This window comes from Amborella trichopoda, chromosome 9 (genome assembly GCF_054954075.1).
Source record: "Amborella trichopoda isolate Santa Cruz 75 chromosome 9, AtrichopodaSantaCruz75HAP2 v2.0, whole genome shotgun sequence".
NCBI classification, from domain to species: domain Eukaryota; kingdom Viridiplantae; phylum Streptophyta; class Magnoliopsida; order Amborellales; family Amborellaceae; genus Amborella; species Amborella trichopoda.
Window position 1 is genome coordinate 30,373,631 of NC_142344.1, and position 22,299 is coordinate 30,395,929.

Below are 22,299 nucleotides of genomic sequence, written 5' to 3' on the forward strand. Positions count from 1 at the left end.
GTTGATGTCGATTTTTCCATGTTCTAACAGTAAAACAATAACAAGTATCATAGAATTCATCACCTTACTTGACTTCAATACAAATGCTCGATTTTAGATTCAATAAAAAATGTAGCAGTTTATAGATCACAGATCTCAATTGTGTGATCCACAATGCTTATTTCAGTTAAAACAGTATGCTCCTATGTGGTAGACATCATGAATCATGAATCAAGCAACTCATGGATCACAAACAACTTTTTTGTGATCCTCAATTATCATTTTTGTGATAACAGTATGTGAAATGCACTACTGTAGTCCACATAAATGTCTTCAACTTCATGATTCTTGATTTCTCGACTCTAGAATCATAATTTCACAACTATGGCGCAAAACAAGCGTTCCTCCCAGTTGGTCGAGGAAACAAGGACCCAAATGAAAATAAATATAGAAGTCAAATGTACGTACAAATAACATATAACAATTTATTGATCACAGAGCTCAATTATGTGATCCATACTGCTCATTTCGGTTATAATAATATATTCCTATCTCGTACACATAAAGCATCCTTACTCAAGCAACTTATGGATCACAGAAACTCTATCGTGATCCACAACAATCATTTTTGTGATAACGATATGCAATTTGCAATATTGTGTTCCACATAAATGCCTGCAACTTCATGATTCATGCAATCACCACTCTAGCAACAAAATTCACAACTACGGTGCACAAACAAGTCTTGCTGCCAAGTGCTTGAGGAAGCTAGATGCGAAACAAAATCGAAACAAAACTGTGATCCAAAGTTCCAAACACATAGCTATACTCCATGATCACAAAGCTAAGTGCTGATTTCGATATAACAGTATGCCCTCTGTGGTCCACAAACATGGACCAACTTCATGAATCTCATGACTTTGAGAAGATTGAGGAAGCAAGAAGAAACAAACATATGAGGAAACAAAAATAAAATGCATGAGTACAAATACACGAACACAAAACTTGCACGCTATGAAGTATGAACCAATACCAATACTGTGATTCTGACTAAGAAACATTTGCACTCGATTGGAACTTGGGCTTCAATGAGGTCAAGGAGGGATTTCGTGGATGTCTATTGAATGCTACATAGAGCCCACCACAATAAACTTAACACTCTGAAGTTAAGAGTCCATTGCTGTTAAGGAAATTCATGGAGGAATTTCATGGGGAACACTAGCTTGGAGCCTTGGAGCATGAGATTTAACTAGGAAATAGCTAATAATTCAAAAATATAAAAGAATCGATTTAGTAATTATTTAATGGGAGTTGCATTAAATGCTAAAAATAGCACAATAAGATTTTTTTAGTGTTGAAAGACATAAAATTAGCTCCAAAATCCAATAAAAGATTTTTTTATTATTTAATATTTTGTTATGACATTTTAGAGAATAAAAAATACTAAATGAAAACTACAATTAATATCATACACAATTTAATAATATAAAAGCCGTCATTTCGAAATAATATATAAAAATTGCTAAGACAACTTCTTTAAAACAAATATAATTTTTAAAATTCTAATAATTAAAAAATAAGAAATCGAATAAGTATTTAATAGGAGTTTTATTAAATGCAATACATGACACAATAATTACTTTTAGAGTTGAAAGACAAAGTCAGCTCCAAAATCCAATAAAAGATTGTTTATTATTATTTAATATTTTGACATGACATTTTAGAGAATGAAAAATATTAAATGAAACTACAATTAATATCATACACAATTTAATAATATAAAAGTTGTCCTTTCGATTAAATATATACAAATTGATAAGACAACTTCTTTAAAAAATAATAATTTTTGAAATCTTAATAATTAAAAAAATCAATAAATATATTTAATAATTATTTAATGGGAGTTGCATTAAATGCTAGACATGACACAAAATAATATTTTTTAGTATTGAAAGACAAAGTTAGTTCCGAAATCCAATAAAATATTTTTTATTACTATTTAATATTTTGACATGACTTTTAGAGAAAAAAAAATATTAAACGAAAACTATCATTAATGTCATAAACAATTTAATAATATAAAAGTTGACATTTCGATTAAATATATACAAATTGATTAGACAACTTTAAAAATATATAATTTTTGAAATCCTAGTAATTAAAAAATTCAAGAAATCAATTTAATAATTATTTAATGGGAGTTGCATTAAATGCTAGACATGATACAAAATAATATTTTTTAGAATTGAAAGACAAATTATGAAATATTAATAATTATTTATACTAAGCTACATAGATTTAGTGGTAATAAATTAATGTTGATAATATTACTCTAAGATTTTAGATTTCTCATGGACTAGCTACATTTTTTAAATGAGTTCATGGATTGTATACTCATTAACATATACTCAATATTTTATAATCTAAACTACATTGATAAAGTTGATTTAAATTAATGTTGATAGTAGTACTATAAGATTTCTCATGGACTATGCTACATAATTGAAATGATTACATGGACTGCAAACTCATTACCATCAGTATTACAAAAAGATTTCTCAATGACTATGAACTTGTTACCGTCAATGGCAACAAGCACATCCATACAGGCCCTTAAAATAGACTATACTGGTACGGTTACACACAATCAATACAATTCCAGGATTAGGGTTTACAGTTTATGGTTTAAGTCTAGACTCTGGGTTATGCTCGTACTGTCGCACAAGACCAATCAGACATTTTGCTTAAAAAAATATAATGTATGAAATCTTAATAATCAAAACACCATATACTCAATATTTTGTACATGAAGGTGAATTGATATAGTGGACTTTAATTTAATGTTATAGTATAATCACTATAATATTTCTCATGGACAATGCTACATAATTGAAATGAGTTCATGAACTGTATATTCATTAGCGTACATTTAGTATTTTTTATGATAAAGTACATTGACAAAGTGGGATTAAATTAATGTTTAAAGTAGTACTATAAGATTTCTCATGGACTATGATACATTATTGAATGAGTACATGGACTATAAACTCATTGCCATCAGTATTACTAACAGATTCCTCATGGACTATGAACATTTTACCATAGGTGGCAACAAGCACATCCATGCATGCCCTTAAAATAGACTATACAAGTATGATTTCAAACAAGCAATGCAATTAAGGATTAGGGTTTAAGGTTTTATGATTTAAGGTTGCGGTATACTCGTACTGCTACAAAAGCAATATAGTACATGCTTAAAAATGTTCTTAAAATAGACTATACTAGTTTGATACAATGATTGCAAACAAGTAATACAATTAGGGATTAGGGTTTAAGGTCTATAGTTTAGGGTTGGATTATACTCGTACTGCTGCACAAGCAATATAGTACATGCTTAAACATGTTAGGGTTTAGAGTTTAGGCTAGACTTTGTATGTATTGCTGCATGTGTAATATAACACATCCATACCATTGCTCTCAATGTCTTCTCAGAGTCACATTCTCTGAGTCTGTGATTCACATTCCCCCTTCCTACAACTACTACGCTACCACCCTTCCAAATCCAAACGGCTCAGATATCCAATATTCAGAATTAGATAGCCCAGTATCAATGCCCTCAGATAGAAGACTGATACTAAATGCTTTTTGTCAAACCCTACATCCTTTCCTTCCTCCTCGTAACTACTTTTTTCATCCTTCAACCCAATCCTCCACCCTCACCAGCCAAAGTACAAATTGGTACTCTCTACCAAACTTGATGGTTGGTCCTAGAGGAGGACGTACCTGTTAAAGTTGAACCACAAGCTGCAGAAGAGGAGTAAAGAACTTCAATTTTGAGAAGGAGAGTCGTGATATGTGTCTCTTTTTATGATAAGTTTTTTTTAATGGGATTTGATCATATGTATTTTCTTTTGATGGAAGTATCAAACTATCAAATGTATTGTTGTAATATTAAGTATTTTAGAGAATAAAATACCCTTTTTTGGCTCATGCATATGTTTTCAACTTCATGGTATATATATCAATTTTTTTTTTACCTTGAAAAAGTAAAATACCATTTTAATCATTTTTTGGGATCTCCATCTAACTAACTAAATAATCTATGGCTCTCTCTAAAGTCTATACTATTAAGTATTTTAGATAATAAAAGACCCTTTTTTGGCTCATGCATATTTTTTCAACTTCATGGTGTATATATATCAATTCTTTCATATTTTACCTTGAAAAAGTAAAACCCCTTTTTAACCATTTTTTGGTATCTCCATCTAACTAACTATATAATAAATGGCTCTCTCTAAAGTCTACACTATAATCTATAACTCTATACTCTATAGTTTATATACCCACAGAAATTTACAACCCCCTCTTCTCTCTCTCTCTCTCTCTCTCTCTCTCTCTCTCTCTCTCTCTCTCTCTCTTAATAAACTGCTTATTGCTCATGATTCCTATCTTCTCTCTCTCTTTCTCTTGTTACAAAATTAGAAGGTATTCTTGAGGTGCCGTTTTAAGTGCCCCTTCAACAAGGGAAGGCTGCGTGAATGGAGATTTTGATGGAGATTTTAGAGAGAGACTGGTTGGAGACCTCTATTTGTTGGATGGACTCATGGACCCCTAATGGGAGTACAAGGTTTGCGAGATAGGGAGATATAGATTAGTTAAGAGTACTGAGATCTGATTGGGTTTTGAGAGAGTTTTGCTGGGAAAATGAGGTGCCAGCAGCCAGCTAGAGAGGCATTGGTGGCCTTTGAGGATGAGGCAGCAGTGCATCAATATATGCAGTTCGCTAAGCATGCATGCATTGACAATAGATTGCCCCAAGCCAGGTTTTGGCTGGTGAGACCGGATTGTTATGCAAGGAGATTGGTGGTCATGTTGAGACTTTGAATTCAATGTTTATCATAAAAACCGTTGTCAACTACACAGTTCCTCACTTCCTCCCCCTTCCTGGGGGTCCCTTAATGATGTTTGCAACTTGCGTTGCTTATGAGCTCATGCACACTGATCTCTAGTAGATGCGCACTACACAAGCTTTGTCAAATAAGCACTGCCAGGTTGGAATTTTGATTTGAGATATTAGTTAGGAGTTTCTTAATATTCCATCATAAGCAAACATTTTCTTTTCCTTTTCTTTCTTAACTTGGAAGAATTGAACTAGAACAATTCTTACATGTTCCCTAGCCGTAAATTACTAATATAATTATCAAGGAGGAAGGATTTCGTGATTAGTCATGCACTTGCTATAGATAAAAGTGATAAACTGTGTGTCGGTGCCCTGCTTAGGTGATAACTGGGGACTCGATTGACTATTTTTAATCTAATATAATTGTTATTTTGACATGAATTGCTGGAATATTTGGAAGTTTTCTTCTATCATTTCTCATCAAAATTTTGTTAATGTTGAATTGTTGATTACTTATGCTAATCATCTTTTGTTCAAGTTTTGGATGCTGATGGTTGCACTGAATATCTGTGGAGCATTCTGTAATCTGTGTTATATATAAAATGGAGATAATTACAATATATAAATGGAGATAATTACACCTACAATCTAGAGAGCTATGCCATGCGGGATTTTGTTATATTCTTTGTTCCACAGGTCTATACTATAGGAGAGAAGTTTTGGATATTCAAGTTTGAAGAGGCAAATATTTTCCTAGTAGGATTAGCTTTCATATTTAAGTAGATAGATCAAGGATGATTAATCTATGCAGAGATTGTTGGGTTTCCCCCTAGTCTATGGATCTATATGCACATAGGGTTGCTATGTGAGAGAGGGAATTGAAGAACTATCTTCATGTTATGTGAGAGATGAAAGAGAGGAAGTAAAGGGTGGAAAGTGGAAACACAAAGTGGGACAGCAAAGCCTATACATTTTCACCACAGACAGATGGGGAGAAAAAAATTCAAAGGATTTCTAGGGGACCGAGATCCCATCATATTCGGAACACGGCCCATCTTTTGAAGAGTCGTGGTTCCCCATCGATAGGGATCAAGATCCTTTACACTCAAGGATCGAGAACCCTTTAGATTAGGAAGCGACATCCCAATAGATAGGGATCAAGATCCCCTTATGGGAGGAAGCGAGTAACGCTCGGGCTCCAACTCCCAGATCGCCGGATTGAGATTCCAAGAGGGGAACACCACCCCTTGATCAAGATCCCCACAACTATGGGACAAATACGAATCCAAAGCATGTCAAACATTCACAACAGATGAACAAACTGATGAAATCAGAGGAGCGACATAATTGGTACAAGGTGAGGAATTTGACATCTTCATTCAAACATTAAAAGGGAACAGTTGATTAGTGTTTCCAAGTTATTTTGTGGCGAAAACTTGAGGAGCCTCACATCAAGATAATTTTGTGCCATTTTCAAAGCTTGATACATCTATGAGCCAACAAATATCTTTGACCTCCATAAACCTTGCTAAACCAGATTGGTGCATGAGGGAGCTAGTTTTTCAAGTATATCTCTATTCAGTGGTTGAAAAGAAAGAGAAATCTCCACTTTTGAATCTTCAATCTAATGGAACCCACAACTTATAGTAGAGATATTCTGCAATGAAGAGAGCAGTCCATTTTCAACCTTCATAGTTTGAATTCAATTTGAGGTGATATGGGTTCTCTAAGAAGTCTCTTGAGATGGGAGGTGGTTGATCTTTTGAGAGAATATTTGACTATATTACTTAAAGTATAAAATATAACAAAAATGGTCGCCAACATGCCAGGAGCTCTATACAAAAGAGGGTTCATATGCAACAAACAAAACTATAGGAGATTTATTAAAATAATGCCAAACTCCATGTACATGACAAATATACAAAAACCAGAATAAAAAATTATCCAAGGAGGCTTTTGTGGCCATGGTAAACCACAAGATGCCGTCTGAAGGCAGAAGAAGATGACTGGGTGAGGAAGTAAGTTCCCCTATGGACTGAAAGAATTGAAAATTTCTCCACAAAGGCCACCTAATTATTGATAGACCTATTAACAAGTGTAATACTAAAAACATGAGTAGAAAGGAAGAACGAAGTGGGGATGAGTGATACAGAAGGGGAGAAGTAAATTACACGAAGGGCGGAGGAGACATGAAAAGGACTTAGCGGCAAAGAGAGAATGAAAGAGGAGTAAAAAGGCTAACCTTGTAGGAGTTGAGAAAAGAAGTAAAGGTGGTAGATTGCAAACCAACATTGGAAAGAATGAAGGTGTAGGTTTTTAATGTAAAATGAGAGACTTTCTTTTCAATGAAAGTGCAGCCGCATTTAGGCAGCGATGTTACCCAACACATTACAAGGGCATCGTATGAAACAACTGATATTATTTGGGAGTAACAAGGGTGTAATGGTGTTAAGGAGGGGTTCTCAAATATGACTAGACAGACCACAGACCTCAACCTTTAAAGAATATCTAATCATAGATCATTGTTAGAGAAATTACACATTGGTGATCAAGGTATTTCTTCCATTAGTTTGGCAGCACAAATTAAGACTGCCCACAAAATGATTGCATTAATCACAATTTTCAATATCAAAGTAGAATCAACAATTAACGTTCATGAGATAGGTTGTTCCTTTTCGAGGCGTCAGACAGTGTGATTTGCTCAGGCACGTGCATGTGCATGTTTATGTTTGCCTTTGGGGTGAGAATGAAAGGTAGCTAGCAAATGCAAGGAGTATGGTGGAATTAGTAGGTTGTGAAAGAAGTTTGGATGCCTGGATATGAACATAATACACTAGCATAGCATTACTTTTTTGTGATTGTATGAAAGTCTCCTGAGTTGAATAAGAATATATGACACTCATTGTCAAATATAAGCGAATTAAATAGAAGTGATCCTTCCCAATGAGGATACGACCTATAGTTACTCGAATAGTGTACCAAGGTCGCGATTCCGCTTCAAAATCGATTCTGCAGTACCCACGATGAAATGCGATTCTGGAAGATAGGAAACATGTATCCAAGTTTTTCGAAACCCGTTCTAGATTATTATTTGAATCTCGATTCCTGGAAGCTTGTAATCTAGATTCCATACCACAGAATTTGTGATTCATAGTTGCACAACAATGTGATTCAATGTGCGAGATGTTGATTCCAATTTTTTTGGAATCACGAATCCATGTCGTTTGGAAGCTAGATCCCTATCATAAAAAAGGCATGGTTTATAGACACACTAAACAATGTTTCAATCAACGTCGAAACAAGTTCTAATGACACAGAATCAAGATTCAAACGAAAATGTTGAATGAACTATGTTCATAAATTGTATGTTGCCAGAGGAGCTCTAGGAGCCTATTCTATGTTACCGAAGGAGTTCCAGGAACCCTTTCATATCATATATTACATTTTTGTAGAAAGTTAAATACCCATGATTTGGGTTTCGGGACTGTGATATTGTGAGAACCAAAAAACCTTAATAAACTTTTGATATGAATCCACGTACAATAATCTCTAGCGAGCTACCCAACAGATTTATCAATCTATAAATCACATGGTGGGTCGTAGCCCTACATCAAGGTAAGATGTTTGGGTGGCAGCCCAAATGTATGGGAGTGCTAACAAAGATGTCAATCCACATAATATGGTTGCCCATGGTAACTGTACTAAAAATATGGACTCTAGATTTCAAGCTCATAATAAGTGTAAAAATTTGAACTTTTCTCGTAAAATACTTCTCTCATATATTGGACGGGATTGGTTCGAGATTCTTGAATTGTGGGAATTTTGAATCCAAACCGATGGGGACAATGATTCCACTAATATAGGAATCACGATTCCGATTTCGTTGGATTGTGATTGCGGAAGCCATTGAATGGTATGGGGTCATGTGCAATTCCTGAACGGTAGGAATATAGATACCAACATGATGGGATACTAATTCCTACAAAAAGGAATCATGGTTCCTATTTTATTGGATCGCGATTCCAATTATTGGGAATCACAACTCCAATGATTTTCATTGTACGGACGATGATTCCGAGATGAGGAATCATCTAACTTACACAATTCTGCAATTCCAATTCCTAAAGGGAATCGAAATCACAAGCATTTTCAACAACTATTATACAACCTACTCTCACACTATACGAAGTGCATGAACTTGGGGTATTGAGTAGAAGTAACTTGTAGATTCTTTTCTAAAAGATATTGTTGAGTCATCAAAGAACAATAGAATTTCTAAGATATGTCACGAGCATCATGGGGTAAATAGCTAGAAAAAATTACTGAAACTAAAGTGTCCATAGTAGTTTTTCCCATAGAGGGTGGTGCCATAAAGGTCATTCATTTGACAATCTAATGAGTCTCAAATGTTAGACATTATTTGCTTGTCCAGAAGTAAACATAGAGATTCAAGAATCCCATCCCTTCAATAACTGGCAGACGGTAAAGAACTTTTGACAGAGATAGTAACAAAACAAGAGAGGATCTATCCTTATCGACATCTACAATGATTGCACACTAACCGCCAAATAAGGACTATTATATGCATCCACCAAAGCAGGAAGACAAGACAGTCAGTTCAAAAAAAAAAAAAGATGATTGAGAAGAGAACCATGGATGCTTACGACATACTGAAATCGGCACTATCTCAAGCTACATCTTAAGTTAAGATGTGCAAGTTTTTTTCTTCTTCATAAAAAGATATGAAGTTCAAAATGAGAAGCCAGTACCAAAAGTTCAGATAATGGATAATAAACAAGTGCTTAATCATACTGCTTAAATACTATTAATAAAATCCCATTCCTTTTGCACTCATATGACAAACTTCCCATTTTCCACATTGCATAGCAGTCCATAGACCATTCATTATATATACATCTTACATGTCTTTAGTGTTGTTAAGTTAATGAATGACAAGTCGATCAAATTATATTCATCAATGCTCGAAAATCAAAATTCAAATTCCTCAATCGCTAATTAATCACACTTCCATAAATTTTGTTTAGCAGACAACCCTTGACTGAACACTGCTTTTAGTTATGCTTAGCTTCAGAATAATGCAAATCACCAGTTAGACATGCAAGCTAGCAATGAAGCAAAGCAGTAATGATGGTGAAAGTTTGAGCACCTGCTCCGGGGGCCTCGTTAGAGCAGGTGAAACAGAAATGCTGGCAACTAGACCAGAACCAGAAAGAATATCCTTGAGAATGCCACTAATGCCAAGGAGGAGGAGAGTTTTAGCTGCTAAAGGTGAGCCACTTGCACATGTTGAGAGTAGCCTTATCAGACCCTGCACAATGAGAAAGTCACAATCATGCACACCATAAAGGTCGATTAAGTTGGGAGGTTGGGAGTCCATTTCTAGCATTACCGTGTATGTAGATGTGCTGAGTGACGCTTGGCCACCACCTGAAGCACTGAGAGAAATAAGTCCAGCAGCTTGCGCAACCAAACCATGATTACACAATTCATCCAACTTCTCAGGAGATGATGCAAATGATTCTGCAATGCGGGTCAAGCAAACAGAAGCATGGTCCAGTACCTGTAAACAAACATAAGAGATATTCATCATAAAGGTTAAATTAAAACTTTCAAATATATGATGCGAGCGTGACGGCGAAAAGAGTAAGAGTACATTGATCTAATGTTGACAGCTTAAACCTAAGAAGGTAAAAAGTAATAAGATGCACAAACAAATGAAAGAGAACATGGGGAGTAGTTGGCACCATAAAACTTCCCAAACAGAACCCATCTTATACAACACCATAGTTAGCATTGCTAATTCAATCTTCATACAGCTAGTCAGTAAATGTGGAACTTCCATGGAGTACATCAACTGAGTTCTCCATTCACGACCAATAGGATCATGGAATTCAACAAGACAATGCTGGTGGAACTTCCAAGAAGTAAAATCAGCTTGCTTCTCCATTCATGTCCAATAGGATCATGGAATTTAGCAATTCTCATTTTTCTGTTATTGTTTAGCCTTCAATACTATAACGATTCCTTTCTACAAGACTTTAGAAGAAAAATGAACTGCAGTCCCTAAGCTACCTCATCCAATTTCCTGATGGGGCTTTCATGCTAGCAAGACTTAGTATTACAAATGGAAGTCTCAAGCTACTTTAAAGCCATTGGCTTTGATTTCGATTTTAACTCGATGAAATCATACCATGAAAATTAGATGAGAACAAACCAAGCAAAAAAAAAAAGAAAAGGATATAGAGCAAGTTACACTTTACCTTTGAATCATGATCATGCAGCCGACTGGTAAGTAGGGGCACAGCCTCCATCACAAAGTCAGCTGCATCGGATGGCAATTTCTTACAAATGTTCGCAGCAGTGGATAATGCAACCCTCTGGAAGAAATGCAAGTCAATCAGATACAAAATTCAATGTCAAAAGTAAGGAGCATCACAAACCCTAAAATAACTCCAGTATATCAAGAACATCATCATGAAAGCACAAACAAAAGGCAACAAGAGAGAGAGAGAGGGGGGAGTCCAGCATCCAATTGAAAACATCATGAACACGCAAAAGAAGACAGTGAAAGAGAGAAGAATTTACTTGGACTCCAGTAGAGAAGAAGTCGAGATAGGACAGCACAGCCATCAATGCTCCCGCACGCAAACAAGCCGTCGGGTGTTCATGAGAAATCTTTTCTAGGGCTTGCAAAGACTGTGACATGAAACAGAAACCAAAATAAATGCCATTAGCAATAGAAAATGAAAAAGGAAAGAGGTCACGAATTCTGAATAAAGCACAAGGGACCAACTAAAGAGGTAATTTTAACAAAAATGAGTTCTCAGTAAAGCATGAAACAAATGCAAGAGAAGGAATTCAAGCAATGTATTGACAACTGGGTAGCTAACTAAGCATGCAAGGATGAGTGAGAGAGAGCAATGAACAAACTGACCTGCTCAGCCAAGTCCATGTACTCAATGGTGAGAAGCCGTGCACAGAAGCATGGCACTGCCCCGTAGTGCACCACCGCAGCACATGATGATGGCAACACATCACAGAGATGGGTAAGGGCTCGTGCCGCCAGCAGCATAATATCAGGGTTGCATTCATGATTGAGTAAGCCGACAAGCACCGGGACAAATGAATCCACCGAGAATGCCCCCAATGAATCCTCAGTCCCAATGGACAGAAGCTCACAGAGCTGTGTCAATGCCTCGACCTGCCTTCCCTCCTCGCCATCCGCCCTCAGGCCTGAGAGTAGCTTCTTCAACCTCCCACTCTGCTGCGAGGAGATCGCCCCCCCAGTCGACGATGGCAGCAGATCATCCAGCCCCGCCCCCAATTTACGCAAGAGCCCCTGTAGGGCGCTGCTTGCCGATGTCAGGTTCTGATGCAAAATGCTGACACCCTCGCTGCTCTCGTGATCGTCATCCCCTGCGACTCCATCGGTGCTCAGATTACTAGTGTGGTGTCTGTTTGTTTCCGGCTCTTTCTCCTTTCCTTTGTCTGAAGAGTCTTTTTCTTGCTTTTGGGAATTGCGGAGCTTGCGCGAGGTAGAGGCTGAGGAGGAGTCGTCCATTTTATCAGTAGTAGGAGGGGTGGTGCGTGAATTGAGAGGGGTGGTGCGTGAATTGAGAGGGCGTGTGCGTGGAGAAGGGGTGGTTGTGCAGGAGGATGAGAGGCGGGGTTTCTTAGAGGAACGAGTGGAGTGAGAAAGGGCTGATGAGGAGGCCTCCGCCCGCTTGCGGCTCCGCGTTTCCATACACAACCTTCAAACCGGAGCCCCTCGCCTGAGGAGGCGGCGGCCGTGGAAATCACGATGCAGCTCCGTCTGATCCGACTCCTGCCTTTACCATGCCTCCCCCTCTTTTTTTCTCTCTCTAGAAAAATGTAACCCTAGACCTAAACCGCCTCAAAGAGGAACGAAAAGCAAAAAAACAAATCGGAGCTCTCTATTGCTCCACCTGGTTTTGTTTATTGAGACTGCAAATCTTTGGGTTTTCTTTGTCCGTTGGTAGGTCTTTTGTGGATCGATGGGGGTTGGTTTTGCAGAGGAGAAATGGGAAAGGAGGAGAACAATGAAGGGGAAATGGACTCGCTTTCCGTTGCACGCTACCCGGTCCACCGGTGTTTTGTGTGTGAACAGTTTGGTTGGGCTTATATATTTGTTCTGACTTGAGGGTGAGGAGGGTCGGTTGTGCCTCTCTATTCGACAATGCCCACGCCCAAGTGTTGTGTGCCTCCTTCCAGATTCCCATTTTTAATACCATATTTTATGCTCCCTTATCTTTTGTTCTTGCGACTTGTTTTTGGTTAATGCGTAAATATTTTTACCATATTTATTAATACATTTAAAAAGCATTGTATATTTGGTTGTTTAGTATTTAAAATATATTTTGTAAATACATTAAATCTATACATATAATATTTAAAGGGTGTGGTTTCTATAAGGTTGCACCTTAAACAATCCAATTAAGGCACACCTCCAAATGTTATTATAACAAGCAATTTTGATGTAAAAAATTATGAGAATTATCTGAAAATCTATTTTCATACCTAATTATAAAATTTTAAACTCCAAAAATAGTTAAAAGCAAGTAGATCTATAAACATATGGAAATTTTGAAATTGGACGAGCTTGATGTTGTGTTGCAAGATGTACTATCTCTGGGACTCTGAATCTTTTTTTTTTCATATTCATACGTCTTGATGTCGAGATGATCCATTAGAGGACTTTTTAACATTAAAAAAAAATTCTCCGATGGATTTTTAGGTGCATATGTAATTCTACATTTTAAGGTTGCAACCTTATATAAACGTTTTCCATGTTTAAATAGCATAACTATAAATATTCGATTATACTTATTTAAATACTATTTTATTAAAACATTATGTATTAAATATTTCAACTTATATATTAAATATTATTTTTATATTGATATAAAATATTATACAAATATATTGTATTGTAAATATTTATTACAGAAATAAAAAAATTTATGTTATATATTATATAATATAATAAATCATGAAAACAATATCAAATCTGGTGCCATAATATTGTTGTATTCATATAAAATTGTTACAATAAAATATGTTATATCCTCTCTCTCTCTCTCTCTCTCTCTCTCTCTATATATATATATATATATATATATATATAATAACTATTTATTATATAGAATACAAATCACCATAATCATCATCACCATCATTATTGCCTTTTCTTGACTAATAAGACTATACGAATCCTAGTTCATCATTCTAATATATTAAAGATCATACCCTTAGTGAGTTCATTAATCCTCGTATTTTTTTGGACTACTTCCAACCACATCCTTTTGGGTTTACCTTTTATCCTTTTCGAGCCTTTTACATAAACTAACTCACATCTCCTAACAAGTATTGTCCTGGGTCTGTACCACACATGGCTAGCCCACCCAAGTCTGCTCTTTCTCTCTAATTTCAAATTATATCCATATATTTCTTGACACTCATCCATCTCAACATTCTCATCTTAGTTATACTTATTTTATGGGTATGTTGCTTTTCGTCTGCCCAACTTTCTACCCCCATAAAGTAAAGCTATTCTCAAAGTTGTAGTATAGAACTTGCCCCTCAGCTTCATTGGTATGTGACAATTACATAAAACTCTAATTGCACATCTCCATCTCACCCACCCATTTCTAATTTTATGTCCGACATCTTCCTCAACCTCTTCATTTTCTTGGATTATCGATCCAAGATATTGAAAGTACAGGTTTTTTGGTATTTCATGGCCATCAACCTTAAATATTTCCTCATATTTACTCTAATTATTACTAAACTTATATTCCATATACTTTGTCTTAGTCGAGCTAATTTTAAAGCCTTTAATTTCTAATGCATCTCTCCAAAGTTTTACTTTTGTGTTGACGTCATTTCGGGTCTCATAGATAAAAACTATGTCATCTACGAATAACATGCACCACAGTACCTCATTATGTAGGATCCAAGTTAAGTCGTCCATAATTAATACAAAGAGGTACAGACTCAATACTGTTGTTGTATATCTATTTTCACTAAAAACGTACTCCTCTTTCTACTAGTTGCTCGTACACTAGTTAGTGCTCTATCATACATGTCTCTTACCGTGTCGACATAGTTTCTGAAGACTTTTTTATTGTCTAACACCCACCACATCAAATCTTGAGGTACTCTATTATATGTTTTCTCTAGATCAATAGAAGACTATGTCAAAGTATTTTCTCTTCGCCCTAAACTTCTATGTCAAATAGCCTCGATTGTTGACCTAGCTAGCATAAAAACAAACTGGTTTTCCATACACTCTTTTCATGCTTTAGTCGTTGCTCAAACATTATCTTCTAGATCTTCGTAGTATGGCTCATAAGCTTGATCCATTGATAGTTCGTACAATTTGGTATATCTCATTTGTTCTTGTAAATAGGTATCACGATATTTTTCCTCCATTTATCTGTATTTTATTTATTCTCAACACCTTGTTGAATAGCTTCGTCAGTTAGTCAATGTCAATCGCCCCCATGTATTTATTTTTTTTATATTTTTATTAGGTGCGCCTCACTAAGATGTACATACAATCCAAATTTTAGATCATTATGATTTATAGAAAAAAAATGAAAAATAAAACACTACCAAACAATCGTGACCGTACGATGAACTTTGGACGGTGATAAGGGTAGGCGAAATCACTGTTCATTTTTGCCTATAGGTATTGAGAAGATTTTCCATATATATATATATATATATATATATATATATATATATATATATATATATATATATATATATATATATATATATGGGTGCAGTTTCCATACGGACACCTCTGTAGGTGTAGAGGTATGGTGCCCTTCAAATTTTATCATGGTATATAATTTTGATGTAAAATGTTATTAAGATTATCTTAAAATTTATTTTTATATCTAATTATAAAATTTTAAATTTAAAAAATGGCTAAAATTAAGTAGATCTATAAACATATTAAAATCTTGAAAATGGACAGTGTAGATAATATGTTCTAAAATGCACTATTTCTGAGACATAAAATATTTTTATTTTTCATAGTCATACATCTTGATGTCAAGATGATCAATCAAAGGGTTTTTCAACATTAAAACTACCTTTTCCGATGGATTTTTGAGGGGCATACGTAGCTCTACATTTTAAGGTAGCATCCTTATATAAACATTTTCCTATATATATATATATATATATATATATATATATATATATATATATATATATATATAGATTGGGTCGGGTCTAGCTAGACCCGTACCCCCGTACGCGAGATAGCCTATTTGTACCTAGACTTAGACCCATACCCGATGGGTCCAATTGTTTTGTACCCGTACCCTGACCTATTAAACTACTTTTGCGAGTGTTGACCCGACCAGAAACCTGGCCCGAGAATAAAAAATACCCAAACAATGTTTAAATTTTTTTTTTTATGGTAAAAAAAATTTTAAAAAATTCTTCATTCATTTTCACTCTCAAATAAAATAATACATTATTCATCAACAAAATAATATAAAAAATATAACAAATTCACAAACATACATCATTCAACATCAACAATATAACAGTCAACCAAAAAAATGAAAAATCTTCATTCCATCATATGACAAAAAATGAAAAATGTTCTTTCATTTGCACTCTCAAATAAAACCAGAAAAAAAAAAAATGCATCATTATTCATTCAACATCAATAAAATAATAAAAAATATATACATCTCTCTGACTCTTAAGGCTACCAAAAAAAAGCTCACACAGTCACACAGCTAACAATAAATAAATAAATTGTTTGCTCATCATCTCTCATCAATATACATCTCTCTGACACTCTCCCTCTCTCTAAACCAGTTCGTGAAAAATCTTCAATTGAAACATATTCTTGCCCAACTACTCTCTACCACACCGAAATCTTGAGGCAAAACTATAAATGCAAGTCTTTTTAACATTTACCAAGAAAAGAAATGCATGTTACTAAAATAAGCCACTTACACATAGTTTATTTGAAGCATTTATACATATTTTTAAAAAAAACAAAAAAAAGAAGATAAGCAGCACGCAAGAGTAGAATCAAATATCACAATTAACATGCACCAATGCCCAAACATAAATAGATCACAAGAAAATACCTAACAATTAAAAACTATTCAAAAAGCAAATAATCCTTATATCAGCATTTCTAAACAATCTAGTGGCTTCTGTTTATTTAAATATAGCTAAAGTCATCAATAAAAAACTATACACAATCATAAAAGCCTCTCTCTTTCTCTCTCTATGTACATGTGTGAATAAGTAAAGCTGCTAACTTTCAACAAGAAAAATAAAGGGAACCAGGAAATGAAGGACATGGTTAACATATCATCTCCCAAAAATATTTTCGTATGACATGGGCAATGGCTTTCTCTCCATCAAGAGAATTTCGATCTCTAAAGATGAATACTAGCAATGATCTAAAGTTGATTACTAGCAATGAGCTTCTTCTTATATAATGGAGAATAATTACAATTATCAAACCACAACTATATCAAATCATGCCCTCGGTCATAATTCTCAAACCAAAGTTACACAATCACAAGATTAAGCATAGATATACAATACATAGTTAACACAATTCATAAAGCTATACAGTTTTAGAAATTAACTATGTCTAAGTAGATTATTTTAGTAAGTATCTAAGAATTGATACCTGAGTCACCAATCGCATTCGTCAACTTCCACATCAACAGTAGAAGCGAGAGTGCTAGTTGATGGTGCACATGCATCCCCTAAGACTGAAACACAAATAGAATGAGAAATTTTAAGGGTTTAGAAAGCAACAATTATAGAAACTAATCAACTACCAACAATTCAAAAATTGAAATTGTTTTACCTTCTTTATCATTCTGTAGCCAATTTTGGGTACGCATCAACGCTTGCACGGTTGATGGATACAAGGAACTGTGAAACTGGTCTAAAACTCTTCCATTAGTACTAAATGCGGACTCAGATGCTACTGTGGATACATGAATCACCAAAATATCTCTAACCATTTTTGAAAGAATGGGGAACCTGGGTGCATTGGCTCGCCACCAAATTAAGATACTGAAATTTTCTATATCCTCTGGATAGACAGCTTTGTCCATATAGTCCAATTATGACCTTCTTAAAATACTAGTAGAATCTTGTTGAATGTATTTTTTATATTGCATCTTTCTCTCTATGCGAGATTCATTGACATTGTAGGAAGAAGACTGTACTCCAACTACACTACTTCCAATATTAATATTGAAATTAGATGATTCTTTTGATTCATATTATTTAAATAGGTTATAAACCCCTTCTCGAACCATCGTAATTGCTTGTGTCGCCTCATCACCATGTATTAGAGGATAGTATAAATTAATCAATTTAAGTTTGTACCGACGATCCACGGCACATGCAATCGCTAATGTTAAATTGCATATCCTCCAACATTTATCAAACTTCTTTTTCAATTTGGTGGCCATAGAACTAATATACTCAATAGAGCTCGAACACCATTCTTTCAAACACAAATGAATCTTGCATACTTCGGGGAAATACATATTAGAAGTGAGATACTTGGATCCCGAAAAAACATTTGTAGCATCATAAATGTTTTTCAAACATTCTCAAATCTGACTTGCTCTCTCCCATTCAGCCTTAGATGGAATCAAATTTGACATTGATTCCCGTTGAGCAAATCGAAAACTTGTCTCTTTTAGCTCGAAGGCGACCATCAAAGGCATATATATTTTTTTGCTTTCAATTCTAAGAACCTAGATTCCCCCATTAAATCTTTATTGCGTTTCTCGGGATCGTTTAATGAACTTGATAATGTCTCTGATCTTGGCAATTATCTCTTTTATTTCTCTTATCCCATGTTGCACAATAAGATTTAAAATATGAGCACAACAATGTACACGGAACATCTTACCATCAAGTAAGAGTGCGAACTTTCGAGATAATTGAATAACTAGAGATGATGCAACTACATCATTGTAAGATGCATTGTCCCAAGTAATAATAAACAAGTTGTTTTCAATCTTCCAATCCATTAATAAATCCATCAAACATCAGCAATGGCATCTCCAGCATGAGGAGATGGCACATACACAAAACTAATGATTATTTTTTTGCAAAAGCCATGCATCATTAATATAATGGCCAAACAAGCATAAGTAACCTTGGTTACAACATGATCACCATATGTCTATGGTGAGGCAAATGCGACTAGGGATCTTTTATAAAACCTCATGCAATTTATCTTTTTTCATTCCTATACATTTTCAAGATGTCAAATTTTATGGTGTTGCGACTGGCCATTTTAAATAATGGTTGTAGATTTCTTATAAAAGTTCTAAAATCATGGCGCTCCACAATTGAAAAAGCGCTCATATAAGACAAACATCTTTACTAGATCGCTTCTACTTCTGTCTTGATCAAATTTGAAATTGCTTAAACCACCATCTATTTTCTCAAAACAAGCCATTAGCATTTGTTGACCTGCATCTACACCTACACGCACTCTCTGGGGACATGATTTTTTGTGGTTTTTCAAGTAGCTAGTCCCATGTTTACTAGCCCCGGTTAGCTTCCTCTTACAATATTTACAAACAGCTTTTAGCTCCCACTTTTCATCTATAAATTTTTCAAAGTCTACCCAAACTGAAGATGAAGTGTTACATTTAGGGGATGAGGGGGGTGACAATGGCATTTCTATGGTTTCTATATCTTGATTTTCATCCTCAATATACATGATTTACTAACAAAGCAATAGCAAATTATTAAAAAACAGTCACAATACAATAGTTCCAAAATTCCTATGACCTATGTTTAGATAAACATCCATAGCTCGAAATACACAACACATTCATAACTAATTGTTTAAGTACAAATGAATAAACTAAGATTATCCTAGAATAAACACCATAATAATAATAAACATATTCATTGTTTAGCATGCATTGTATGCATAGAAGAGACAAAACAAGCATTCCATAAGCCATAACCCCACAAACAAGCATTCCATGTTTGGATTATGAGATACCCAATACCAAAGCAATGTCTTAATAAGTTAATAACTTAATATACTAAATATATATATCTATATTTTTTTAAAATAGGTCCAGGTCAGGTACTGGACGGGTCCTCTCATACTTGTACCCGTACCTGAAAATTTTTAGATAAGGAGTGTTGGACTCGGACCCTTACCCGCGGGTCCAAATTTGGACCCATACCCAGACCTGGTTCGGGTATATCCACCGAGTCCTAGGTCTATTGCCAGCCCTACTTGAGAGTGAGGAGGGTCGGTGTGCCTCTCCCTCTCTCCTTTCTCTCTTCAACAATGTGCTTCACTTCCGACACCCAAGTGTTGTGTGCCTCCCTTGAGATTCCCTCTTTTTTACATACCACACTTTATGCCTTCTCCTTTTTGTTCTTGCAACTTGCTTTTTTCTATTTCGGGCTTCCCTTAGGGCACATTTTGGTCGATGCGTAAATATTTTTCAAAATAAATATTTACATATATAAAAATTTTGTAATTTTTTTACCATATTTATTAATACATTTAAAAAGCATTGTATGTTAGGTTGTTTAGTATTTAAATATATTTTGTAAATACATTAAATCTATACATGGAGTATTTAAATATCATAACTAAAAATATATGATTACACTTATTTAAATGATATTTTATTAAAACATTATATATTAAATATTTAAACCAATATATTCAATATTATTTTAATATTGTTTTTATACTGATATAAAATATTAGACACATATATTGTATTGTAAATATTTATTACATAAATAAGAAAAGTACTATAAGATAAAATATGTTATATTGTATAATTGGAAACAATATTAGTTCTGGTGCCATTATATTTTTGTATTAATATAAAATTTTATATTATATTGTATTATAAACACTTATTATATAAATAAAAAATATTTTAAAATAAAAGACGTTGTATCATATATATATATATATATAAATCATCATCATAGCCTTTTTCAAACTAATAAGGGTCAGCTACACGAATCATGGTTCACCATTCTGCTCTATTAGGCCATTTGTCCTCATATCTTTTTAGATTACTTTCAACCATGTCTTTTTGAAACTACCTTTTACCTTTTTCGAGCCTTCTACTTGAACTAACTCTCATCTCCTAACAAGTATTGTTCTGGGTCTGCACCACACATGGTCAGCCCACCTAAGTCTACTCTCTCCTATCTTAGCATGTATTAGTGTTACACCTAAATTTTCTGAAAGAATTCATTTCGAATTATATATTTTCTTGTCTATGTTATATGTCATTTTTGACGTACCTTAGTTCCTCAAGTAAATCAAGGAGAGAGCCAGCTACAACCTAGTCACAACGGCACGCAAAACACAGCCCCACGGGAACAATATCCGAGAATAAGCCTCGAATAAGGATGACCAAGGGAAAAATGCCTGCATGTACAAGAGACAAAGTCCTATGCTGCCACATGTACATAGGAACCAGATAGATACACCAAACAGCTGCTATCGTCGTCTTCCAAAAGAAGTGGGCCTAAGCTCAATCGGGTCAACCAGCAGTGCTAAGCCCGACCCATCACGAAATAGGGTAGAGGCACGCTTTCGTCATATGGCTTCACCAAACCAGTCGACGGCTGTGGAGATTTCCGGCCACTCCTTGACGAGCTCGCGTCTCCTCCACTCCAACAGAAGAGTGGCCGAAGCCTCAGACTCCAGCGAAGCCTCAACGACACCATCCTCTTAATGCCCAAATGTGAAAACAAGTCTGCCTTGCGAAGGGAGACAGATGGCTTGAATTCACTGACACCGGAATCTTCAAAAGGACATCTTGGCCCTCACAAAAAACTCGATCACATGAAAACTAAGACCAAAAGAACACTTCCAGAAAGCAACCCAAGTCAGCATGACAAATGACATTCAAAGCAAAATAGAAAATGGCACGAAACCCAAGGTTACAGAAGAAAACAAAATCCCTAGTCGCCAGAATCCCTTTTCTGGTGATCTCTTGAAAACCTGAAGAATATCATAGAGCAAAGACCAAAAAGCAAACTAAGACTCGTTGCAAAACACTGAGAAGACCTTCTCCAGGTTTGCGATCAACACAAAAAAATTGCAGATCAGGAAAGAAACCATCAAAAAGTTCATAAAACTAACCAGACTCCTTCCCTCATGAAATAGATTGATGCAGCATGATCAAAAGAGATCAAAACAATCACAAGAAAACGAATATAAAAAATATAACAATACATCAACTGAACTCATGCTGCAAGTACCCGTAAAGAGCTCTCGAAGTTTGACAATGGCGGCAGCCTCATCAGGAAATGACAAGTCTATCATTTGCACAAAAGAGTTTAAGGGCATT

General features: G+C 35.0%; 1 protein-coding gene across 1 annotated transcript in view; it reads right to left on the reverse strand.

Moving 5' to 3' along the window:
• Nucleotides 1-13,130, reverse strand: part of KAK (HECT ubiquitin protein ligase family protein KAK) — a 34,316-nt gene extending 21,186 nt beyond the window's left edge. The window contains exons 1-5 of the mRNA XM_011622972.3: nt 11,835-13,130; nt 11,486-11,596; nt 11,161-11,277; nt 10,290-10,460; nt 10,047-10,208 (exon numbers count right to left, since the gene is read on the reverse strand). Coding sequence (XP_011621274.2) covers nt 10,047-10,208; nt 10,290-10,460; nt 11,161-11,277; nt 11,486-11,596; nt 11,835-12,644 — 1,371 coding nt within the window. The 5' untranslated portion in view covers nt 12,645-13,130. The remainder of the gene's footprint in view (nt 1-10,046; nt 10,209-10,289; nt 10,461-11,160; nt 11,278-11,485; nt 11,597-11,834) is intronic.
• Between the last annotated feature and the right edge of the window lie 9,169 nt (nt 13,131-22,299).